Genomic DNA, 20818 nt, shown 5'->3' with positions numbered 1-20818 from the left:
AATATAAGAACGAGGCTGCAGCAGGATGGTCAGTTGGAGTCTGGGGCTTCTGGGGTACCCTGCCAGCAGAACCTATCCTTACATCATACAGCGCAGAGACATTCCCTGACCAAGCAACTACAGCACCCAAGAAGGCTCATATCCTTACTGCCACCTATTTGAACCCCGCCTCTCAGACCTCCAGTCTATAGATTAGGTTCTTGGGCCACAACCATATGCTGGCTTTCAGGGTCTAGTCATCCTGATTGCTTTCAACCAATAAAACATGAGAGAACGCAGCATGTTAGGCCAACAACTTGAGCCAATACCTTGAAACCTTTAATTATAATGCAAAACCATCACTGCAAGAGTGAAAAGAAAAACTATCTAACCTAATCCAGAGAAATAAACACAGGGCAACAAATAGGATGAGGAGGCAAAGGAATTCACACCAATCAATGGACCAAGACAATTGGAAAAATACCTAGTGCAACAGAGTAAGAAAACTACTGAAAGAACATTTTAGATCAACAGTCCAAATGATATTCACTGAAGTAGGTGAACAATGGATGAACAAAATGATAGCAACAACCAGAACAGTGAAAATATTAAAAAGTGCTTTACTAATGTCTATTAAGCACATCTGATCTAATTTGTAATTTAATATTTGCTTGTACATTTTCTGCTACATGATTTATCCATTGATTTAAGTGGGGTGTTGAAGCTTTTACTACTTTTGTGTTGCTTTAATGTCTCTATTTTGCCTATTAATAATTTCTTTAAATATTTTGATGTTATTCCATTAGGAGTACATATATTGATGAGAGTTAGGTCTTCCACATGTATATATAATCAGTATGTAAGTATATATATATAATTAGTATATATAATCAGTATATAATATTGTAGTGGCAGGATGAGCACAGTGTAGGTTGTCTATGACCGGAGCAGATGGGTAAAGGAGAAGTCCTGAGCTCTAGGTGGTTTTTACAGGCTTTTATTGGGGTTTACCAGGTACACAGCAGGCAGGGGTGCTGGGGGACTGGAAGCCCTGCCATCCTCCCTGCCCCCAGCAAGTCTTCACTCTTTCTGGGCTCTCCACTGTTCTCTCATAGTCTTGTTCTCCCTCTTCTCATTTCTCCTGCTGGTGTCCCCACGAAACCACCCTTATAAGCCCAGTCTCTCAGCCCAGTATCTCACCTACGGAGGCCCACACCCTACTCCAGGTGCTGGCCATCAGGCAGGCATGCATTCAGGACCACAGGGCTCCATCATCAATCCTAATGGCAGGAGGACGGAAAAGCCTGATACTTTATTTATCCTACAATCCACCCCCTCGGGGTTTTCTGCCATACAGTCTATATACAAGTTAAATACATGTTTCTCTTGGTGAATATGAACACTGCAGCCATGGCCCACAAAAGCAAGTGAAATACAACTGAATAGAGCAACAAAATACAATGGAACACAAATAAGTCTAGTCAGGGCACCAACCTAGTGGCAAAAGACAAGATTATTGGCACCAATAGATGATCCACCACAGCTGCCGAAGGCACTGTTCATACAAGGGAGGGGAACCACTCAGGCATCTGCCATCACATGCCAGAGACGCCATCAGGCTTCCTGGCCTTCTCTAGCTGTGTCTCGGCCACAAACCACACACAGCATCCACCCTCAGGATGCACTAACTCTTGGATTGGTGATTTTTTTACTCTTTGGGGCTAATCGCCCAATCCCCAGGGTTTTCTGTCTATGGTCATTCCAATGCTCAGCTTTCATAGCCACCAATGCGACACGCAGACCCCTGCACTTAGGCCAACACTTTGCACATGCACATAGGTCAGGGATCCATGGATACAAGCTCCACATGTGGCCTCTCTTGGGTCCCCTCTTCGGCTATGGACTCCACCACAAGCCACGTTCCCCACCTGTCCCCCAAGGACGGGTTCCTCAGCTCCTCACCCTTGCTCAACAATGTACAGGGCATAACCCACAGGTGATTTTAAGAGACTCATTGGCCCTTCTTCAACATACTTAAGCTGCGTAACAGCCGCTCAGGGCTTCCCAATATCAGCATCAGCTTTTACCTTTCCAGGTTGGCTTTTTTTGATATATCTCTCCTGCCTGGCTGCAGAGAACTTGGTGAGGGATTCCTCCCTCAGCCAATCATGGGCTCTTCTACCAAGGCCCACTGGCCATGCCTTGATTTTCATCTCCTGGGGTTTACAAATGATACCATTGTAAGGTCAGGAGCAGGACACGGTGTAGGTTTTCTTTTCAGATTACCAGGTACAGGGCAGGCAGGGGCGCTGGGGGACCGGTAGACTGGCAGGCCTCCCAGCCCCCAGCAGGTCCTCACTCTGGGCTCTCTGGCCTTCTCTCTGCTTCTCTTGTTTCTCTCTCGGGTTCTGCTACTTCTCGGCCTCTGTTTCGGCTTCTACTGGCATCCCCGTGACGCCGCCCCCAAAAGCACAGTCTTAGCCCAGGTGAATCCCATCTACCTATGCCCACACCCTATTCCAGGTGCCCGCCATCAGGCATGCATTCAGGACCGCAAGGATCTGCCATCTATCCTGATGGCGGGAGGGCAGAAAAGCCTGACATTCTTCCTTACCCTACAACCACCAGCAGGGTCCCCAAAACATATCAACCTGCCAAGGTCCTCTGTCTTTTGGTGGAATTGTCAGTCCAAGTCCATTAGTCCAAATGCATTGGCTTTTCCCCTTTTCAGCACTGGATGAGCTCCAAATTGTGGTCTTCTTTCTTTCCCAATAATTCTGCTGCCTCAGGGTCATGGCTGGTCCTCTCAGGCCATCTCCTCCTCCACGCAAGGTCTCATCCCTCAGCTCCCAAACCTTGTCCAACTCCTGTGCTGCCATGGCACCTCCAGTGTTGTCACAGGATCTCCATCTGCTACTCCTCAGTCCCTCCAGGTCTTTGGAGGGCTCCATACCCGTCTGCTTTGGATTATCTTGCTGACTTACGCCAATTGTAGTAGCAGGATATGAGCACAGTGCAGGTTGTCTATGACCCAAGAAGATGGGTAAAGGAGAAGTCCTGGAGCCCTCAGTAACTTTTACAGGCTTTTATTGGGATTTACCAGGTACACGGCAGGCAGGGGTGCCGGGAGGCTGGCAGGCCTCCCAGCCCCCAGCAAGTCTTCACTCTTTCTGGGCTCTCCGCTATTCTCTCATGGCCTTGTTCTCTCTCTTCTTGTTTCCTCTGCCAGGATCCCTGTGACACCACCCTTATAAGTCCTACACCACCCTTATAAGCCCAGTCTCTCAGCCCAGGGCATTCCACTTACGTAGGCCCAAACTCTACTCCAGATGCCCGCCATCAGGCATGCATTCAGGACTACAGGGTTCCATCATCAATCCTAATGGTGAGAGGGCAGAAAAGCCTGATACTTTACTTACCCTACAAATCTCCATCTCTGTCTCATATCACCTGTTTTAAAAGGAAGTCTATTTTATCTGATATAAGAAGCTATCTGCTTTTGAAAGGATACAATTTGCATTTAGGTTGCTTTCCAACATTTTACTTTAAGTCTGTTTGTCTTTAAAACTCTGTAGAGTCTCATGAAAACAGCTATGATTACATTCTTTATTTTTGTGATATCGATTTCAAGCTTTTTAATATTTTCACTGCTCTGGTTGTAGCTATTATTTTGTTCATCCATTTTCCCCCTACTTTCACTATCCCAACCACCAAAAAACTAAGTGTACATTCTTTTCAGTTGCACAAGACCTTTAAAAGGATATGCTACATCTTGAGTCACAAAACAAGTGTTAATAAATTCACCTTTTTTAATCACAAATTTATAAAACTGAAAATCAGCCACAAAAAGAGAAAAAAGTTTTAAATATGTGGAGACTAAGCAGCATGCTACTTAATAACTATTGGGTTGCAAAAAATTAAAGCAGAAATTAAAATAATACCTAGAGATATACAAAAATGAAGACACAGACATCAGAACTTATGTGAAGCAAAAAATGCAAGATGTTTCAAGTAATATAGGCTTGTATCAACAAACAAGAAAAATCTCAATCTAACCTTACACTTTAAGGAACTAATAAAAGAAAAAATTAATATTAAAAAATGAAAGAAATAATTAAAATAGAGCAAAAATAAGTGAAATAGAAATTTAAAAGACAGAACAAAAAATTTAGATCAACTTTGGTTAATTGAAAATACGAACAAAATATATAAAATTTTAGATAGCTTCACCAAAGAAAACAGAGAAAACTCTGATAAATACAATCATAAATGAAAGAATAGAAATTACAACAAATATGACAGAAATATAAATAATCACATGTCTATTATAAACATCTTTACACCAATAAATTGGACAACCTAGAAGAAATGGACACATCTTTCAATCACACAATTTCCAACATTAAATCAGGAAGAAATAGAAAAGCTGAACAGACCAACTACAGGCAAGAAAATTGAAACAATAATCCAGTCTCCCAAAAAAACAAAATCCCAAGACAAGTGACTTCAGAAAGGAATCAGTATCTATTGTTAACAAAGTCTTCCAAAGAATTAACTAATGAAGAGGGAATGTTTCCAAACACATTTTATGTGACAAAATCTATCCTGACATCAAAGTAGACAAAGAGAACACACACACACACACACACACACACACACACACACAACACAGAGATGCAAATACAAAACTACATACCAATATCCCAGATAAACATATGGCACAGTAGCCTCAACAAAATTTTAACAAACCATATTCAACAATACATTCAGGCCTCCCTTGGTGGCACAGGCGGTTGGGTGTCACGCTGTGAAGCTGCCCGCAGCCTCTGCAGCACCAGTTCGATCCCGGCCAGTTGGCAAGGGTCCCACATGGTGTAGCAGACCTCTCCTGTTGTGCCCACTGCTCCCCTCAGCAGTGTATTTCGTCAGTCCGCCTGTTCTGTTCTCCACTCTGTCTCTGGTGAATTCTCTCACCCTCCCGCGCATCTGGCCTGTACCCCAGTTCTTGTATCAATAAATAAATAAATAGATAGATAGATAAATAAATAAATAAATCTTTAAAAAAACAACAACAACAATACATTCAAATGATTGTACAACTTGACCAAGTGTGATTTATTCCATAAATACAAGGATGATTCACATATACTAATGAATCAGTGCCATTCATCAAATCAGCAAAAATTGAGACAGAAATCCTATGACCAGATAAATACATGCAGAAAAAAACATTTAACAAGATTCAAGATATATATATTATAAAATTCTCAATAAAATGGCAATAGAAAACCATATTTGAGATAAAAACCATACGATTAAAAAAATACATATATGACAAAATCACAGGTATCATACACAGGGGTGAAAAAGTGAAAGCTTTCCTTCAAAGATCAGATATAAGACAAGGATTCCCACTCTTACCACAACTACTTGACATAGTATCAGAAGTCTTAGCTAGAGCAATTAGACAAAGAACAGAATAAAGAGAATCCAAATTGGAAATAAAGATGTAAATCAATCAGCATTTGAAAATGACACAGTAATACACATAGAAAATGCTAAATCTACTAAGAAATGATTAAATAATAATAAATAATAATAAATAATAATAAATAATAAATCAGTGAACAACTGCTATTGCAAACAGACACAAACCATAAAGTGGAAAGCTGCAAAATCAGTATGTAAAAATATGGGTTTCTATACAAAAGTAATTGACTAAAGAGAAATGAATTAAGTAAACAATTCCACTTACAAACAAGGCAAAAAAAAAATGTAAATACTTAGGAATAAAGTTTACAAAGGAAGTGAAAGACCTGTATGTATACAAGAAAACTATAATGGTTAAGGGAACAGGACAACAATACTGCAGATTTGGTTAACAGTGAGTGAAACATGTCCAACTGGAGATGTAAAGATGCACTCCCAAAAATATATAGCTTTGCGAACTGACACAAAACTTAAAAATTATAAATAAGCAAACTGGAATGACACTTAGAAGAAAAGAAATTGTTTTTAAAAAGATATCAAAAAAATGGAAACATGGGCCTCCCAGGTGGTGCAGTGGGTTGAGCGCAGCGCTGTGAAGCTGTCCACAGCCTCTGCAGCGTGGGTTCGATCCCCACCAGCTGGCGAGAATCCCACAAGGTGCTGCAGACCTCTCCTGTCACGCCCACTGCTCCCCTCAGCAGTTTATTTAGGTCATCTGCCTGTTCTCTCCACTCTGTCTCGTGAATCCTCTCACCCTTCCATGCCTTTGGCCTGTACCCCAGCTCTTGTATAAAAATAAATAAATCTTTAGTGTCCATTGTGATTTCTCCTCTTTCATTTGTGATCCTGTTTATTTGTGCTTCTCCTGTTTTTCCTTTGTGAGCCTGGCTAGGGGTTTGTCTTTTTTATTTATTTTTTCAAAGAACGAGCTCTTGGTTTCATTGATCTTTTGGATTGTTTTTTTGGTTTCAATTTTATTTATTTCTGCTTTGGTTTTTATTATTTCTTTTCTTCTGCTGGTTTTGGGGTTTTTTTTGTTGTTCTTTTTCTAGATCTTTGAGCTTCGAGATTAGGTTGTTTCTTTGAGTTCTTTCTTGTTTCTTGATGTGAGCCTCTATTGCTATATATTTTCCTCTTACTACTGCTTTTGCTGCATCCCATACATTCTGGAAAGTGGTGTCCTCCTTGTCATTCAATTCAAAGAATTTTTTAATTTCTTCTTTGATCTCCTCATTAGTCAGTGGCCTTCCAGTAGTGTGGGTTTCAATCTCCATGAGGTAGGAGAATTCCTTGCCTTCTTTTTATGGTTTATTTCTAGTTTGATGCCTTCATGGTCAGAAAAGATGCTTGATATGATTTCAATCTTGGTGTATCTGTTGATGTTTACACAAATGACACAGAAACAGTAATTCCAAAGGGCACCTGCACCCTTATGTTTATAGCAGCACTATTTACAATAGCTAAGCTATGGAAACCACCCAAATGCCCAAAATAGATGACTGGATCAAGAAGATATGATACATATACACAGTGGAATATTACTTAGCAATCCAAAAAAGATAAACACATGCAGTTTGCAGCAACATGGATGGAGCTAGAAGGGATCATGCTCATCAAAATAAGTGAGAAAGAAAAAGAAAAATACCAGATGGTCTCACTCATAGCAGGAATTTAGATAACCTAAATAAGAGACCAGGAAAAAGACCAATCAATACAAAGTAAAAATCAAAATCAACAAGCAACTATAAACCAGAGACACATTACGGGTGGGTGGGGGGTGAGGGAGGGATGGGGAAAGGAAGGGCTAGTGTCAAAATAAGGGTGGGGTGCAATTGTATGCAGAATAAGATGTAAGATTTATATAAAACAAAATATTTAAATAAAAAAGACAAAAAAAAAACAGAACATAGATGCATTTATATATTGTTCTTCCCTTAGAGCTTATATAATACTTCAGGACCTGATTGTGTTTCATACATATTTAATAATGACAAAATAAGAAACTCTAAATCCCCATTCTCCTTAAAATTCAGGAAACACTTGCAAAAATGATCTAAATCAATCTTTTCAGAGATCTAGAAATTAACTGAAGCTGTACAATCAAAGGAGATTTTAATTCAATAAAAAATATTGAATCTAACAAAAAAAATACATAAATCTTTGAAAAAATGGAAATATATTCCATACTGATGGGTTGGTAGAATTAACATTAATATCTTACCCAAAGCAGTATAGAGATTCAATGAAATCCCTATCAAAATTTCAATGGCATTCTCCAAGGAAGTTAAACAAACATTACTGAAATTTATGCTGCCAGACCTCAAACTGTAATATAAAGCTTTAGTAATCAAAACAATATATTATTGTTATAAATATAGACAAATAGACCAATGGGAAATAATTGTGAGTCCATAAATAGCCACATGCTTATATAAACTATTGATTTGTGACAAAGAAACCAAAAGCATGCAAGGAAGAAAAGAAAATATCTTCAACAAATATTGATAAAACTGGATAGTCACATGCAAAATAAAAAAGAGAGATAATGACATTATATTACCATCACTTCATACACAAAATTAATACCAAATAGATTTAAGACTTGGAAATAAGACCTAAAACTATATAACAAATAGAAGAAACCATAGGCAAAACACTCTCTGATGTTGACTTTAGTGATGTCTTTGAGTACTCAACACCTATGGCAAAGAAAACAAAAACAAAAATAATCAAATGGGACTACATCAAACTTAAAAGCTTCTACAATGAAAGAAAATTTCATTAAAAAGACACCTTATGTACATTGTATATCCAAAAAGAAGATTATATTTTTAAAAAATCAAGCAACTAATAACACAAGAAAACACACCAAAAAAATGAACAAAAGAGCTAAATAGACACTTCTCCAAATAAGATAGTCATGTGGCTAACAGACACATGGAAAATGTTCATCCTTATTTATCGCTAAGTAAGTATAGGAAACAAAGTCACAGTGAGTTACCATTTCATACCTGTGAGACTGACCCATATCAAAGAACTAGAAACAAGATGTGTTGGCAAGGGTATGGAGAAAAAGAAACACTCATACATTCTTGAGATTGTAACCTAGACAAGTCTCTATTGAAAACATTATATAGGTTTTTCAAACCGTTAAAAATATTACACCATATGATTCAGCAATTCCACTACTAGATGTCTACCCAAAGAATGCAAAATTCTAATTTGAAGGGATCTAGGCATTCCTATTTCATTGCAGCATAATTTACAATAGCCAAGTTATGGACCTAACATAAATTAGTTCCAATGCTAGGTGAGTGAACTAAGCAGATGTGATATATGTACACAATGGGATACTACTCACTTATTGGTAAAGATAAAATCTCATCCATTTGACAACAAGGATAGAACTGGAGAGGGTTATGCTAAAGTAAATGGGGGAAAACAAATACCAGATGATTTCACTTATATTGGAAATATAAAGAAAGAAAGCAAAACAGACAGAAAAAAATAAGCCCTTGCAATCTGACTGCAGAACTGAGGCTCCTAGATGTGGAAGGTAGAAGTGGGGTTGGGTGCTCAGTAGACTTTGGTAGGAGATTATTGGTGCTTTGGTAATAGGCATAGTTTGGAAATATACATTTGAATAAAGGTAAACCTATACCCCTAAATATATAGTGTTGTAGACTATCATTGCCTCAATAAAATAATAAGTAATTTTATAAAAATACTGAAAATATAGCGACAGATACAAAAATCTCTTAATCTCAAGAATTTGAAAATAAAACCAGTTGAAAACTAGATAAAAAATGTGAGGACACACCTCACCAAAGAAGACATATACATGGCAAATAACATGGATGAAAAGATGCTCCATATCATATGTCATCAGAGAAATGTAAATGAAAACAATAAGATTTCACTAACTAGAAAGGTAAAACTATGGTGAAAGTAAAAGTGTCAATGGTTGCTAAGGATTGGGAGGAGGAAAGATGAATAGGTGAAACAGGAACTTAAAGGCAGTGAAAAACTTTATGTGGTACTCTAATGAGGGACACAATAGAGTTGTCAAAGCCCATAGAATGCACAGCACCTATAGTGAACTATAATGTAATCTATGGAGTTTAGTGAAAACAATTATTTATTACTAACCTTGATAATTACATGTTAATATAGGTTCATCAATAGTAGTAAATGTACCACTCTGGTAGGGGGCTGTTGATAATGAGGGAGGCTATGTAAGTGTGTTTCAGGTGGTATGGAGGAAATCTTTGTAGCTCATCTCAATTTTGTTATGAGTGTCCTCTAAAAATATAAGTATTTCCTAGGCAGCTGTTTTTGACCATTTATGTAAATGCAAGTGTACTTTATTCTTCTCTCCTTTTATTAATAATAAACCTGCACTTTTAGATATTAAAAAATAAGTATGTTGAGAAAAAATAAATCAGTTTATTACATCAACATGTATCTTTCTAGGTTTAAAAAAGAAAAAGAAACTCAATGTTTTTGTAATACTAGAACAGTAAACTAAAATTTTCTGATTTACTCTTCATATGTTCCTGTAGAAATTCTTTTTTTAAAGATTTATTTATTTATACAAGAACCGGTGTACAGGCCAGATGTGTGGGAGGGTGCGAGGATTCACCAGAGACAGAGCAGGGAACAGAACAGGCAGACTGACTAAAATACACGGCTGAGAAGAGCAGCGGGCGAGACAGGAGAGGTCTGCTGCCCCATGTGGGTATCTCCCTGGCCGGCCAGGGATCAAACCCGCATTGCAGAGGCTGTGGACAGCTTCACAGCCCTGCACTCAACTGCCTGTGCCACCAGGGAGGCCCCATAAAGCTACTTTTAAGATGATCAGGACTGGTTTATTTACAGTTCCCCCTACCCCGACCCCCACCAGTCTATCATTTTTCTTACAGTTATTATAAGGCCAAAATTACAGCAATGAAATTTGACATATTTAAAGTTAGAAATGAGGAAACAATCCAGGAATAGTAATGAAAGCACAGCATTCAGTTGTTAAACGTTTACACTGTTTAATTCAATAAGTCTATTTGGGAGCAATAAGTAATTATTGCTTAAAGTATAATAAATTCCGTGCCTCAAAGAAAAATAATATCAAAAATATCAGCAAATCTATAAGCAATCAAAGACCAAAAAGTATCAAAAAGTTAGTCATATTTAAGTATGAATTCAGGGATGAGGATTCCACAGCAACGAGTTAGACAACCAAGCTAAAAAGATGAACAAATACCAGGACTATGAAACCTAATGTGGATAAATGTAGGCATTTTGACTTGAAGATTTTGTGGAGTATGTATTCTCTCTCATTAAAAAGTTGCAGGATATAATACTCAGGAGACAAAAGGTATTTCATGGATAGCTATATAATGAAAAGAAGTAGAATATCAATCATCTGCTTGCACTTTCAACAAAACATAGTAAAATATGAAAGCCATTAAGTAAAAAAATCTACAATGAGGAAACGTTTAGAAGCAGGAACTCTTTAAAACTGGCAAAAATAAAAATTTAGAAACCCAAGTTTTTTGTTATCTATTACTTCTGTAAAAAAAATTACCATAAGCAAGTGACTTAAAAGCAACAGAAATGTATTATTACAGTTCTGGAGAACAGAAGTCCAGAATGATTTTAAGGGACTAAAAACAAGGTGTCAGCAGGGTTGATTCTTTCCTGGGTGCTGCAGAAAACAATTCCTGTCTCTACTGTGTGCTTTTAACACATTAAAAAGCACAATCACCACTAAACAACTGGAATAAGCAATATGTAGACGTATTTGAGAGTATCTCCAGATGGCATACATTAAGGGCAAAACACAAACAACAACGGCAGTGGGGGCGGGGATGCATGATACATACATACAGAGCATAAATAATCAGTGTTTGTGTTGAAGAGATCAGAACAAATTGAATCAGAACTAACTGGACAGAAACAACAATAGAGGACAACTTTCTTGGACTGAAGATAAATTTAAATTTTTTAATTATACCATGAGGTGCTATGAAAATAAGATAATGTGAAGAGACCCACAATTGGACAAATGCCTATATATATATATACACATATATATTTTTTTAATTTCAATTACAAACACAGCAGATATTGGGACTGAAAAAAACATGTCACATACAAAAGAATAAACTTCACATTCACCTCAGATTTTTCCTCTGTAGTACAGAATGCTAAAATAATGAAATAAGATTACAGAATTTTAAAGGTGGCATATTTTAGCTCTAGATTTATATGTCCAGCAGGTTCATTAATGTAAGAAACTAAAGGAAAACTTCCTCATATTTGCAAGTGCTCAAAGAACATCACCTTACATCTTCCTTAAAATAAAATGTGAACAATCTCTTCTGCATAAAAGAGCTATATCATGAAAAGCAAGAATTATAGATACTGTGGTATGAAAGGACTAATATTATTTTTAGGGTTTAAAATGAGATAAAACCAAAAAAAGTCGTGGGATTTCCTTCTCTGGAAATCTTTCAAGAATAAAATAGCAAAAATGTTGATAAAACTGCTTTACTTCTAAATTTGCTAATATATTTTGGATTTTTAATCACTTCCTAGAGGTAATAAATTTCCTAGGGAAGTTTTATCCTTTTAACTTTTAATTAATTATTCTTTGAATACTCTAAAAAAAATCAGAAAAACAGTTAAGTATTTATTCACAAGTATATTGGAACAAATAAGCATTTAAAATTAGGCACTGATAAAATACACTATCATAAAGCCAAATAATGAACTACTATATACTCTGTAGAAGTATGTTTACAAAATATTCTATTTGTAAGATTTATTTTTATTTGTTTATGCATTACAAAATATTCTAAAAGCCATTAGAGTAGGGTGGAAGAATAGAGAAATTTTGAATAACCTCTTCCTAGTACAACTAAGAAAAATTAAAATATACTTACAGGTAATCTCACAGGTTTATCATCAGCTAAAGGAAACAGTCCAATAGAGATTTTGCACGGAGGTTGGTGGTTGCCATGAAGGCAGAGCAATAACAGGCAAGGAATGTTGCAACCAGAGTGATGGCCATTCTAGTCAACCTGGTGGTGAAGCCTGACATAGGTGGTGAAGCACAAAGGCCTGGTGTGTTGAATCTTTTTCACAAGGACTTTCCAGTGAAGGGAGAATGCAGACAAGCATATATACAGGTGGGGGGATTGTTGGTTTAGTCACAGAGAATCTGACTGCTAGTAGTGTGGGTGGCAGAGGCCCATCCCCCTCACTGCTGGGAGATCAGAGCAAGAAAAAGAAATAGAGTTCTGCTGCACCACAGAAAAGGGCACCACAAAGGTAGAGACCTAGAATTTGGGATCCATGAAGCAATGAACAGAACTTACTCTGAAGAAAGAGGAAAATGGGTAGTATAAATCTTCCTGACTAGAATAGCCCTCCTTCCCCATCAAAACTGAGACTAAGTCTTTGAACTCCACTGCTCTCTCCCTCCCTCACCTGCCCCCAAGTAAAACAAAGAAGAAAAAACTAAACCCAGAATGGCTCAACCAGAAAAAAAGCAAGTAAGTCAACACACACACCTAGGAGACAAAGAATATCTGAACACAGAATGGAAAAACTTAAAAAAATAGAAGTCTAGAGAACTATATAAATAACATAGAATTTCAGGGCCAAACAGACAAGGATTTTAGAATGACAATCTTAAAAGAAATAATAAATAAATAAATAAATGTTATATCTTAGCAGTTCAAACAAACATAGAAAGGTAGAAATGTTTCCTGGATATCCATTTTTCCTATATACCCATGTTTAATTCTCTCCTTAGTTTTGGAAAGGTATCTGTTGTTATTTCTTTGAATAGAATCTCTGCTCCATTTTCTCTTTCTTCAACTTCTGGAATATCAATTATCTTTGTTTTCTCTTCTTATGGAGTCTGACATTTCTCATCATGTTTCTCCATTTTTTTCTGAGATCTCATCTCTCAATCTTTTTCTATTTGTGTCATTTTTTATTTATATACTCAGTTTCCAAAATTCTCTCTTCTTCCAGTTTAATATGATTTCCATTCTTGTCTTCATGTCACTTCATGTCTATTTTTGTATTTTATAATATCTGCTCTTTCTTTTCACTTGAATTTGAAACATAAACATTGTCAATATGGCCATATTAACTAAAGCAATTTACATATTTAATGTACTACTGATTTAAAAAATCCCAATACTTCTTCTTCATTATTTTTTAAGATTTTATTTATGTTTTACATAGAAATGGGGCATAGGCCAGAGGTGGGGAGAGGGTGAGAGGATTCACCAGAGACAGAGTGGGGAGCAAAATGGGCAGATCTACTGAAATACACTGATGTGGGGATCAGTGTGCAAAACAGGAGAGGTCTGCTGTGCACTGTGGGTCAGCTCCCTGGCCAGGGATCAAACTCAGGCTGTCAGTTTGGGCCAAGTGGTAGTAGCACTGAGAATTAACCCCTAGGCCACCAGGGAGGCCCCTCCCAATGACATTTCTTAAGAAAATAGAACGATTATAAAATTTGTCTGGATCCACAAAAGACTCCAAATAGCTCAAAAAAAAAAAAAAAAAAAACCAAGTGAAAAGAAAAAAAAAAGAAATGAAGGTGTTACAATACTTGACTTCAAATTATACTTATAGCAAAAGTAATCAAAATAGTTAGATGTTGTTACAAAAACAGAAACACAGTACAATAGAATAGAATAGAGAGCTCAGAAATAAACCCACACAAATATAGACAGTAATTATTTGACTAAGAAGCAATGACCATGCAATGGAAGAAGGGAAGACATTCTATCAAACAATTTTGGGAAACTTGGGCAGCCATTTGCAGAGAGAGGGAGGAGGTGGAAGAGAGACAGGAGCAGGAGCAAAGTAGATTATTAATTAACTCTATAGACAAAAAATTAATCAAAATGGACTTGGATATAAAATTTGCAACCATAAAAATCATAAAAGAAAATATAAGTGATACACTCCTGGACTTCAACTAAAGAGATGTATTTGGATACAAAACTCCAATGGCAAAGAAAACAAAACCAAAAAATAAACAAATGGGACTACATCAAACTAAAAGGTTTTTTCTTTTTTTTTAAACCAAGACAAAAGCTACAAAAACAAAAAGGTTACAGAGTGGGACAAAATATTTCCACATCCCATGTCTGACAAGTGGCTAATTTGCAAAATATATAAAGGACTCATACAATTCAAAAAACAACAACAGGGCCTCCCTGGTGGCGCAGCGGTTGAGCGCTGGGCTGCAAAGCTGCCCACAGCCTCTGCAGCGCCAGTTCGATCCCCAGCTGCCAGAGAGGGTCCCACATGGCGGGCAGACCTCTCCTGCCCCACTTGCTGCTCCCTTTATCAGTGTACTTCGTCAGTCTGCCTGCTCTGCTCCCCGCTCTGGCTCTGGTGAATTCTCTCACCCTCCTGCGCTTCTGATTATACCCAGTGCTTGTATAAATAAATAAATAAATCTTTAAAAAAAAAAAAAAAAACACAACAACAAATCCCAACCAAAAAGTGGAAAAAGACAGGTAATTCTGCAAAGATGTTCAAATGGTCTAAACACACATGACAAAGTCTGAAAACCACATATTATAAGGAAGGAAAATGCAAGTCAAAACCACCATGAGATATCACCTCACTCCCATGACGATAGTGTGTATCAGAAAGACTGGAAACAGCAAATGTTGATGAGGATGAGACATAAAAGGAATAGTCATCCATTGTGAGAATGCATAATAATTTGAATAGCCATCCATTGTGAGAATGCATAATAATTTGATGCAGCATCTGTGGATAATTGTAAGGTTTTTCCGCAAAAAAAGGAAATACTATATGATTCAGAATACCACGGCTAGGTATTTACCCCCAAAAATGCGAAAACAGTACTGTGAAAGATTTAAGCACTCCTATGTTCATAGCAGCATTATTCACAATAGAGTCATAGGACCAGTCTAAATATCCTTTGTCAGACAACTGGATGAAGAAATTGTGGAATATATACTCAGTGGAACCATACTTAGCTATTTTTAAAAAACTGAAATAGGGCCTCCCCTGGTGGCACAGGGGTTGAGTGCTGGGCTGCGAAGCTGCCCGCAGCCTCTGCAGTGCTGGTTCGATCCCTGGCCGCTGGTGAGGGTCCCACTTGGCATGCAGACCTCTCCTGCCACGCCCACTGCTCCCCTCAGCAGTGTACTTTGTCAGTCTGCCTGTTCTGCTCCCCACTCTGGCTCTGGTGAATTCTCTCACCCTCCCGCACTTCTTACTGTACCCGGTTCTTGTATAAATAAATAAATAAATCTTTTAAAAAAAAACCTGAAATAGTACCTTTTGGGGTCAAAATGGATTTTCGTGTATGATTGAGATGATTATTCTAGCTAAAAATATTCAGAAAGTAAAAAACTATTACACGATGATTTCACTCATTTGTGCAATAATCAAAGGAATAAAACTGGAAAACACATCAAAAGTAATCCTTAGAGTCTGAAAAATACAATGGTTGCGAGAGCACATGGACCAAAAGGGAGGAGAAAACAAAGGCGGGAAGGTGACTGGTTTTTGGCACTGGTGCTTTATTGGATGGTGAGTGAAGCATATGTACATATGTGAAAATTGTAATCCCAAAATTATACAGTTGTGTATAAAATTTACAAATCAATTAAATAAAATATAAAATAAACTGCATGGGAAGATCCCAGCCCCCCCCTTAAATAATTAGAATGCAATATTATACATTCAATATGATTCCCAACTACATATAGAAGAATACTGAGGGAAAAAATTAGAAAAAAAAGACTAACAATGGTTGACACTACACTACAATTTAAAATAATCTTAGGCCTCCCCTGGTGGCACAGGCGGTTGAGCGCAGTGCTCTGAAGCTGTCCACAGCCTCTGCAGTGCCGTTTCGATCCCAGCCAGCTGGCGAGGGTCCCATATGGTGTCCCAGACCTCTCCTGTCATGCCCGCTGCTCCCCTCAGCAGTGTATTTAGTCAGTCTGCCTGTTCTGTTCCCCACTCTGTCTCTGGTAAATCCTCTCACCCTCCTGCGCATCTGGCCTGTACCCCAGTTCTTGTATAAATAAATCTTTAAATTAAAAAAATCTTACAATTCTGTTTCTTTTCCTCCTTTATTTAAAAATATTAAAAGTGTTTCTTATCACCACAACAATAGAGTCAAAAATAAAGGAAAATTAAGAACTCTTAAATAAAAAAAAATTACTTTTGGGAAATAATGAAACCCTACATGTTCTTATATGTATTCATTCAATAATTTCATAGTTGAACAAATAGAGACTTGAGTTACATCAGTTTCCTTAAGTTACAATGTTCAATAGTGTGTATGCCATAACTATTATAAAATATAAGTCAACTTAACTCCCAAATTATTGCACTTTTAAATTAAGTCTCATTGCAGTAGATTTCAAACGTTTTTACTCCATGAAACATATTTTAATAAGTATCCAAATTGAACTGAAGCTTATACGTTTGTATAAAGAAAAGTATAAACAGTTACTAAAGGGCATGAAAGAAGACCTGAAAAATGAAGAAACATGTTTTTGAGTGAAAAATTTTGATATTATAAATGACATTACATTTCTTCCAAAACCAGCCCATAAATTCAATATAATTCTGATCACTATCCCAAATTATTGACAGAGGAGTTATTAAAAAGTTAATAAGATTAATATGGAACAATAAATGTGTGAGCAATTAAGCGATATGTTTCCTTCTAGAAAACAAAACAAATGATGAATCAGATTAATCAGTTATCCAATATATGATAAGATGTGTAGATGCAGGTACAGACTTTTTGTTTGACAGACTACAGAGGGTGTAGAAAAAGACCCATTTGCACTTGAAAATTTAACCTATGCCAAAGTTGACATTTTTTTTAATAAAAGGTAATACAACATATGTTTAAAAGCACATACTCTGGAATCAAAACAACAGATTCAAATTTCATTGCTAAATTGACCATCTCTGAAGACCTAATAAAGTTACTTAGTTTATCATCCTCCATTTTCTCTTATTAAATTTAGATACATTTACCTTGTAGTCTGTGATTAGGATTAAGTCAGATAATGTATTTGAAGGGCATAGAATAATTCCCAGAATTTAGTAAGTTGACAATAAATGGTAGGTGGTAGTGGTAGTGATGAAAATGCTTGTAGTCAGATTATTTTATGATGAATAAATTTGCATGTCGTTTGTACTCTGAGACAGGTATAACAAAGTTAAATGAAGTAAATTTGTAAGGCTGTTACACCCTGGGACAGGTGCACCTGCAGACTTGTTGATTCACTATGAAAACTGAGCATATAGTTACTCTCATGGCTATGATTTATTACATTGGAAGAATATAAAGCAAATAAACAAAGAAAAAAGCTGCCCGGGGTCTAGTCTGATGGAAACCTGGCGCAAAATCCATTAATCTTCTCCCGTGGAGTCACACACAATGCCTTCATTTCCTCAGCAACAAGTTGTGACAATGCATATGCAATGTTGTATACCCAGAAGGCTCATTCCAGACTCAACGCCCAAGGTTTCTAGTGGAAGCTGGTTACAGAGGTACTTCCCGCCTACATCTTACCAAAGTTCAGACTTCCAGAAGGAAAGCATGAACCTCACAGTTCGCACAACCAGTTCAGATCCAGTAAGCCACTTTTGTTAGTTCTGAGATGGTGGGAACCTCCCGAAGTCCTGCTTCTGGTTCTCTATCCCGGGTCCACCTTCTAGATAGGCTGCTGGGTTACCTCCTTTCACCACACACTACTCTCGTGCCATTTGGGTTTTGCAAATTTCTCTCATGCTTGCTGTATGTTTTTATCCTTTTATTCTCCTCATGACTATATATTATAATGCAGGATACTAAGAATAATTTCATTATGGAAAAAACCTTGAATCAACTCAAAATAACTTTTAAGTAAATTCATATTAAAAACTCTCACACTTATTCATTAGTAAAAAATTACTTAAACACCTTACAATTTATACCATGTATCTTTACCTCAGTTTCTTTCATTCATATGTAAATATGAATAATTTGGGGGGAAATACTTAAATAATAGAAATATTTAATTTTATGATTTTTTGGATGGAGGTAAAATTGGTTTACAACATTATGTGTGATTTAGAGGAACAGGATCACAGCTTTCAAATGTGTGTTATCACAACACATCCACCACCAAAGTATACATAATCCTTCACCATAGTCCATTGGAACCCATTCCTATTTTGACGGTTGCCCCTCACTCTGTCCTTCGGGTAATCTCAATTCTACAGTCAAATTTGTAGGGTTTGTTTTGGTTTAGTTTGTTTGTTACTTGTTTTTTTTTTTTTTATGTTTTACCTATGAGTGGAAAAAATCTGGTAGTTGTCTTTCTCATAAAAGAAAAAATATATTATTATGTTTGCTGACATCATTAACATATTTCCAATAAATGAAAAAATAATTTAAATTATCTCAGAGTAACTATCAACCTTTATCACAAAAGGTATATATTGCTCTCTTTCTCAATCTCTTTCCACAGCATGAGATTTTATATTATCAGACAATTTCAATTAAATGGAACAAATTAAATTTCAGTGTCTTACTCTCCATAACAACATGGTTCTCTTCCTTTTTATTAATTCTCTGTTTCCTTACTGGTAAAGATGTTTATTAATTGAATTTCTTTTTATTTTTTATGTCTTCGTTTTGCAGAAAAGACCCATCATCTAGACCCATCAAATTTTCCTCCCTCAATGTGTACTTAAGTTTTCTGAGGTGGCCCTCAGTCCCTCACCTCCACCCCATTATCTTAACTTGTCTGAGGAATGCCACAGCTCAGTTTAGTAAGAGCCAATGGCCTCTCTTGATAAAAATAGTGATCCCAATGCTAGTTGTGTTGGTTTATTCCAAGGACTCCCACCCCTCCAAATGATTCAAAATGATTTACAATATGATCATAAATGTTTCAAATAGTGAGTTATGTAGACATATCAGTCACTATTAATAATTAAGGGAAAATTAATCTAAAGATTAAAAAGGTCATCTATGTTTTAGGTGAAATTTTCTCCCTTGAAAGTCTAATTTGATCTTTCACCTTAGATTTTCAGGCCATGGGATTGAAGAAAGGGATGTTTTTCAATCCAGACCCTTACTTGAAGATCTCTATTCAACCTGGGAAACACAGCATATTCCCTGCCCTTCCTCACCATGGACAGGAGAGGAGATCCAAGATCATAGGCAACACTGTGAACCCCATCTGGCAGGCCGAGGTGAGTGCTGTGGGCCATAAAAAGAAGCCTAAATGGAAAAGTGAATTGACTGACTATGGAGCGGCCTGTATGCTAGTCCCTCCATTCTGAGAACTCCAAACTCTCATTATTCCTTTGATCTTAGAAGGAAGACATGTTCTCTATGGGTTGCAGCTCTTAGATATCTTGATCAAGTCCCTCAGGGAAGTACAAAGAAATTATTAATTGTGGCTAAACTAAGTAGCCATGTGATAACCTTTCCCTCTCACCCAGAACCTGCACTTGGAAGCACCTGCACCTTGTATGGGACAAGAAAGAAAAAGTGATTTAATCTGAGAGCTTTTACATGTTTCCGCTGTATGTAGATGGCAAGCAAGAATGCCAAATTTTAAAGGTGTCCTACCAGATCAGTTCTAGAAAGTCTAAGAATGTCATTTTCCCAGGATAGGTAAATCAATAAACACTTGAATATACCTGGTGGTTATATATTGATAGATTGAGTAGACATGAAACCTATTTGTTGACCCTATTCATGGTTTGCACGGTGCTTAGCAAATTCTTGGAGTATTGAATAGCTTGTTTGGTCTAATTAAGGTCTTTTGCCATTCCTAAATGTATCTGACCTCCAGAAATGAGGTAGGAAGTTTTTCAATAAAGCCACATGTATGAATCAACCTCATAGTGACTAAATCCTCTCCTCGAAAACTAGTAGAAAGTTGTCACAATCCATTTTACTGCCTAATTTTCATGCTTTGACTGAAAAGTATAACCTGAAAACTGCATGGATTGGGAAGCAGGGAGGTTTAAAATATAAGAGAGGTAGTTAAAAATGGAGTTTTTCAGCCAACCAAACCTTCATTCAAATCCCAGACTGACCAGTTACTACTTGTCCTCAATTAGTTATCCTCAATATAAGCATTAGATTATCTTAAACAATTATCAAAAATTCTTGCTCCAGACAAGATTACTTCCACTATTCTTCAAAGTAGATCATTTCTGATGTAGAACATTCAAGCATCTTTGACAAGAAAGTATAGTTTAGATATATGGGAAAAAAACTTTTTCATTGTCTCTTAAAAATGTAATTTAA

General features: G+C 36.8%; 1 protein-coding gene across 13 annotated transcripts in view; it reads left to right on the top strand.

Annotated features, from left to right (window-relative positions):
* The window catches only part of HECW1 (HECT, C2 and WW domain containing E3 ubiquitin protein ligase 1), a 544009-nt gene that overhangs the window by 345688 nt on the left and 177503 nt on the right, over nucleotides 1-20818 (top strand). For all 13 annotated transcript variants that reach the window (XM_054692293.1, XM_054692292.1, XM_054692290.1 and 10 more), the window contains one exon: nucleotides 19580-19749. In XM_054692293.1, coding sequence (XP_054548268.1) covers nucleotides 19580-19749 — 170 coding nt within the window. The remainder of the gene's footprint in view (nucleotides 1-19579; nucleotides 19750-20818) is intronic.

The sequence above is a fragment of the Talpa occidentalis genome, unplaced genomic scaffold, assembly GCF_014898055.3.
Source record: "Talpa occidentalis isolate TD23 unplaced genomic scaffold, MPIMG_talOcc4v2.1, whole genome shotgun sequence".
Lineage (NCBI taxonomy): Eukaryota > Metazoa > Chordata > Mammalia > Eulipotyphla > Talpidae > Talpa > Talpa occidentalis.
Note: the sequence above shows the minus strand (reverse complement) of the source record. Positions and strands in the feature narration are given on the sequence as shown.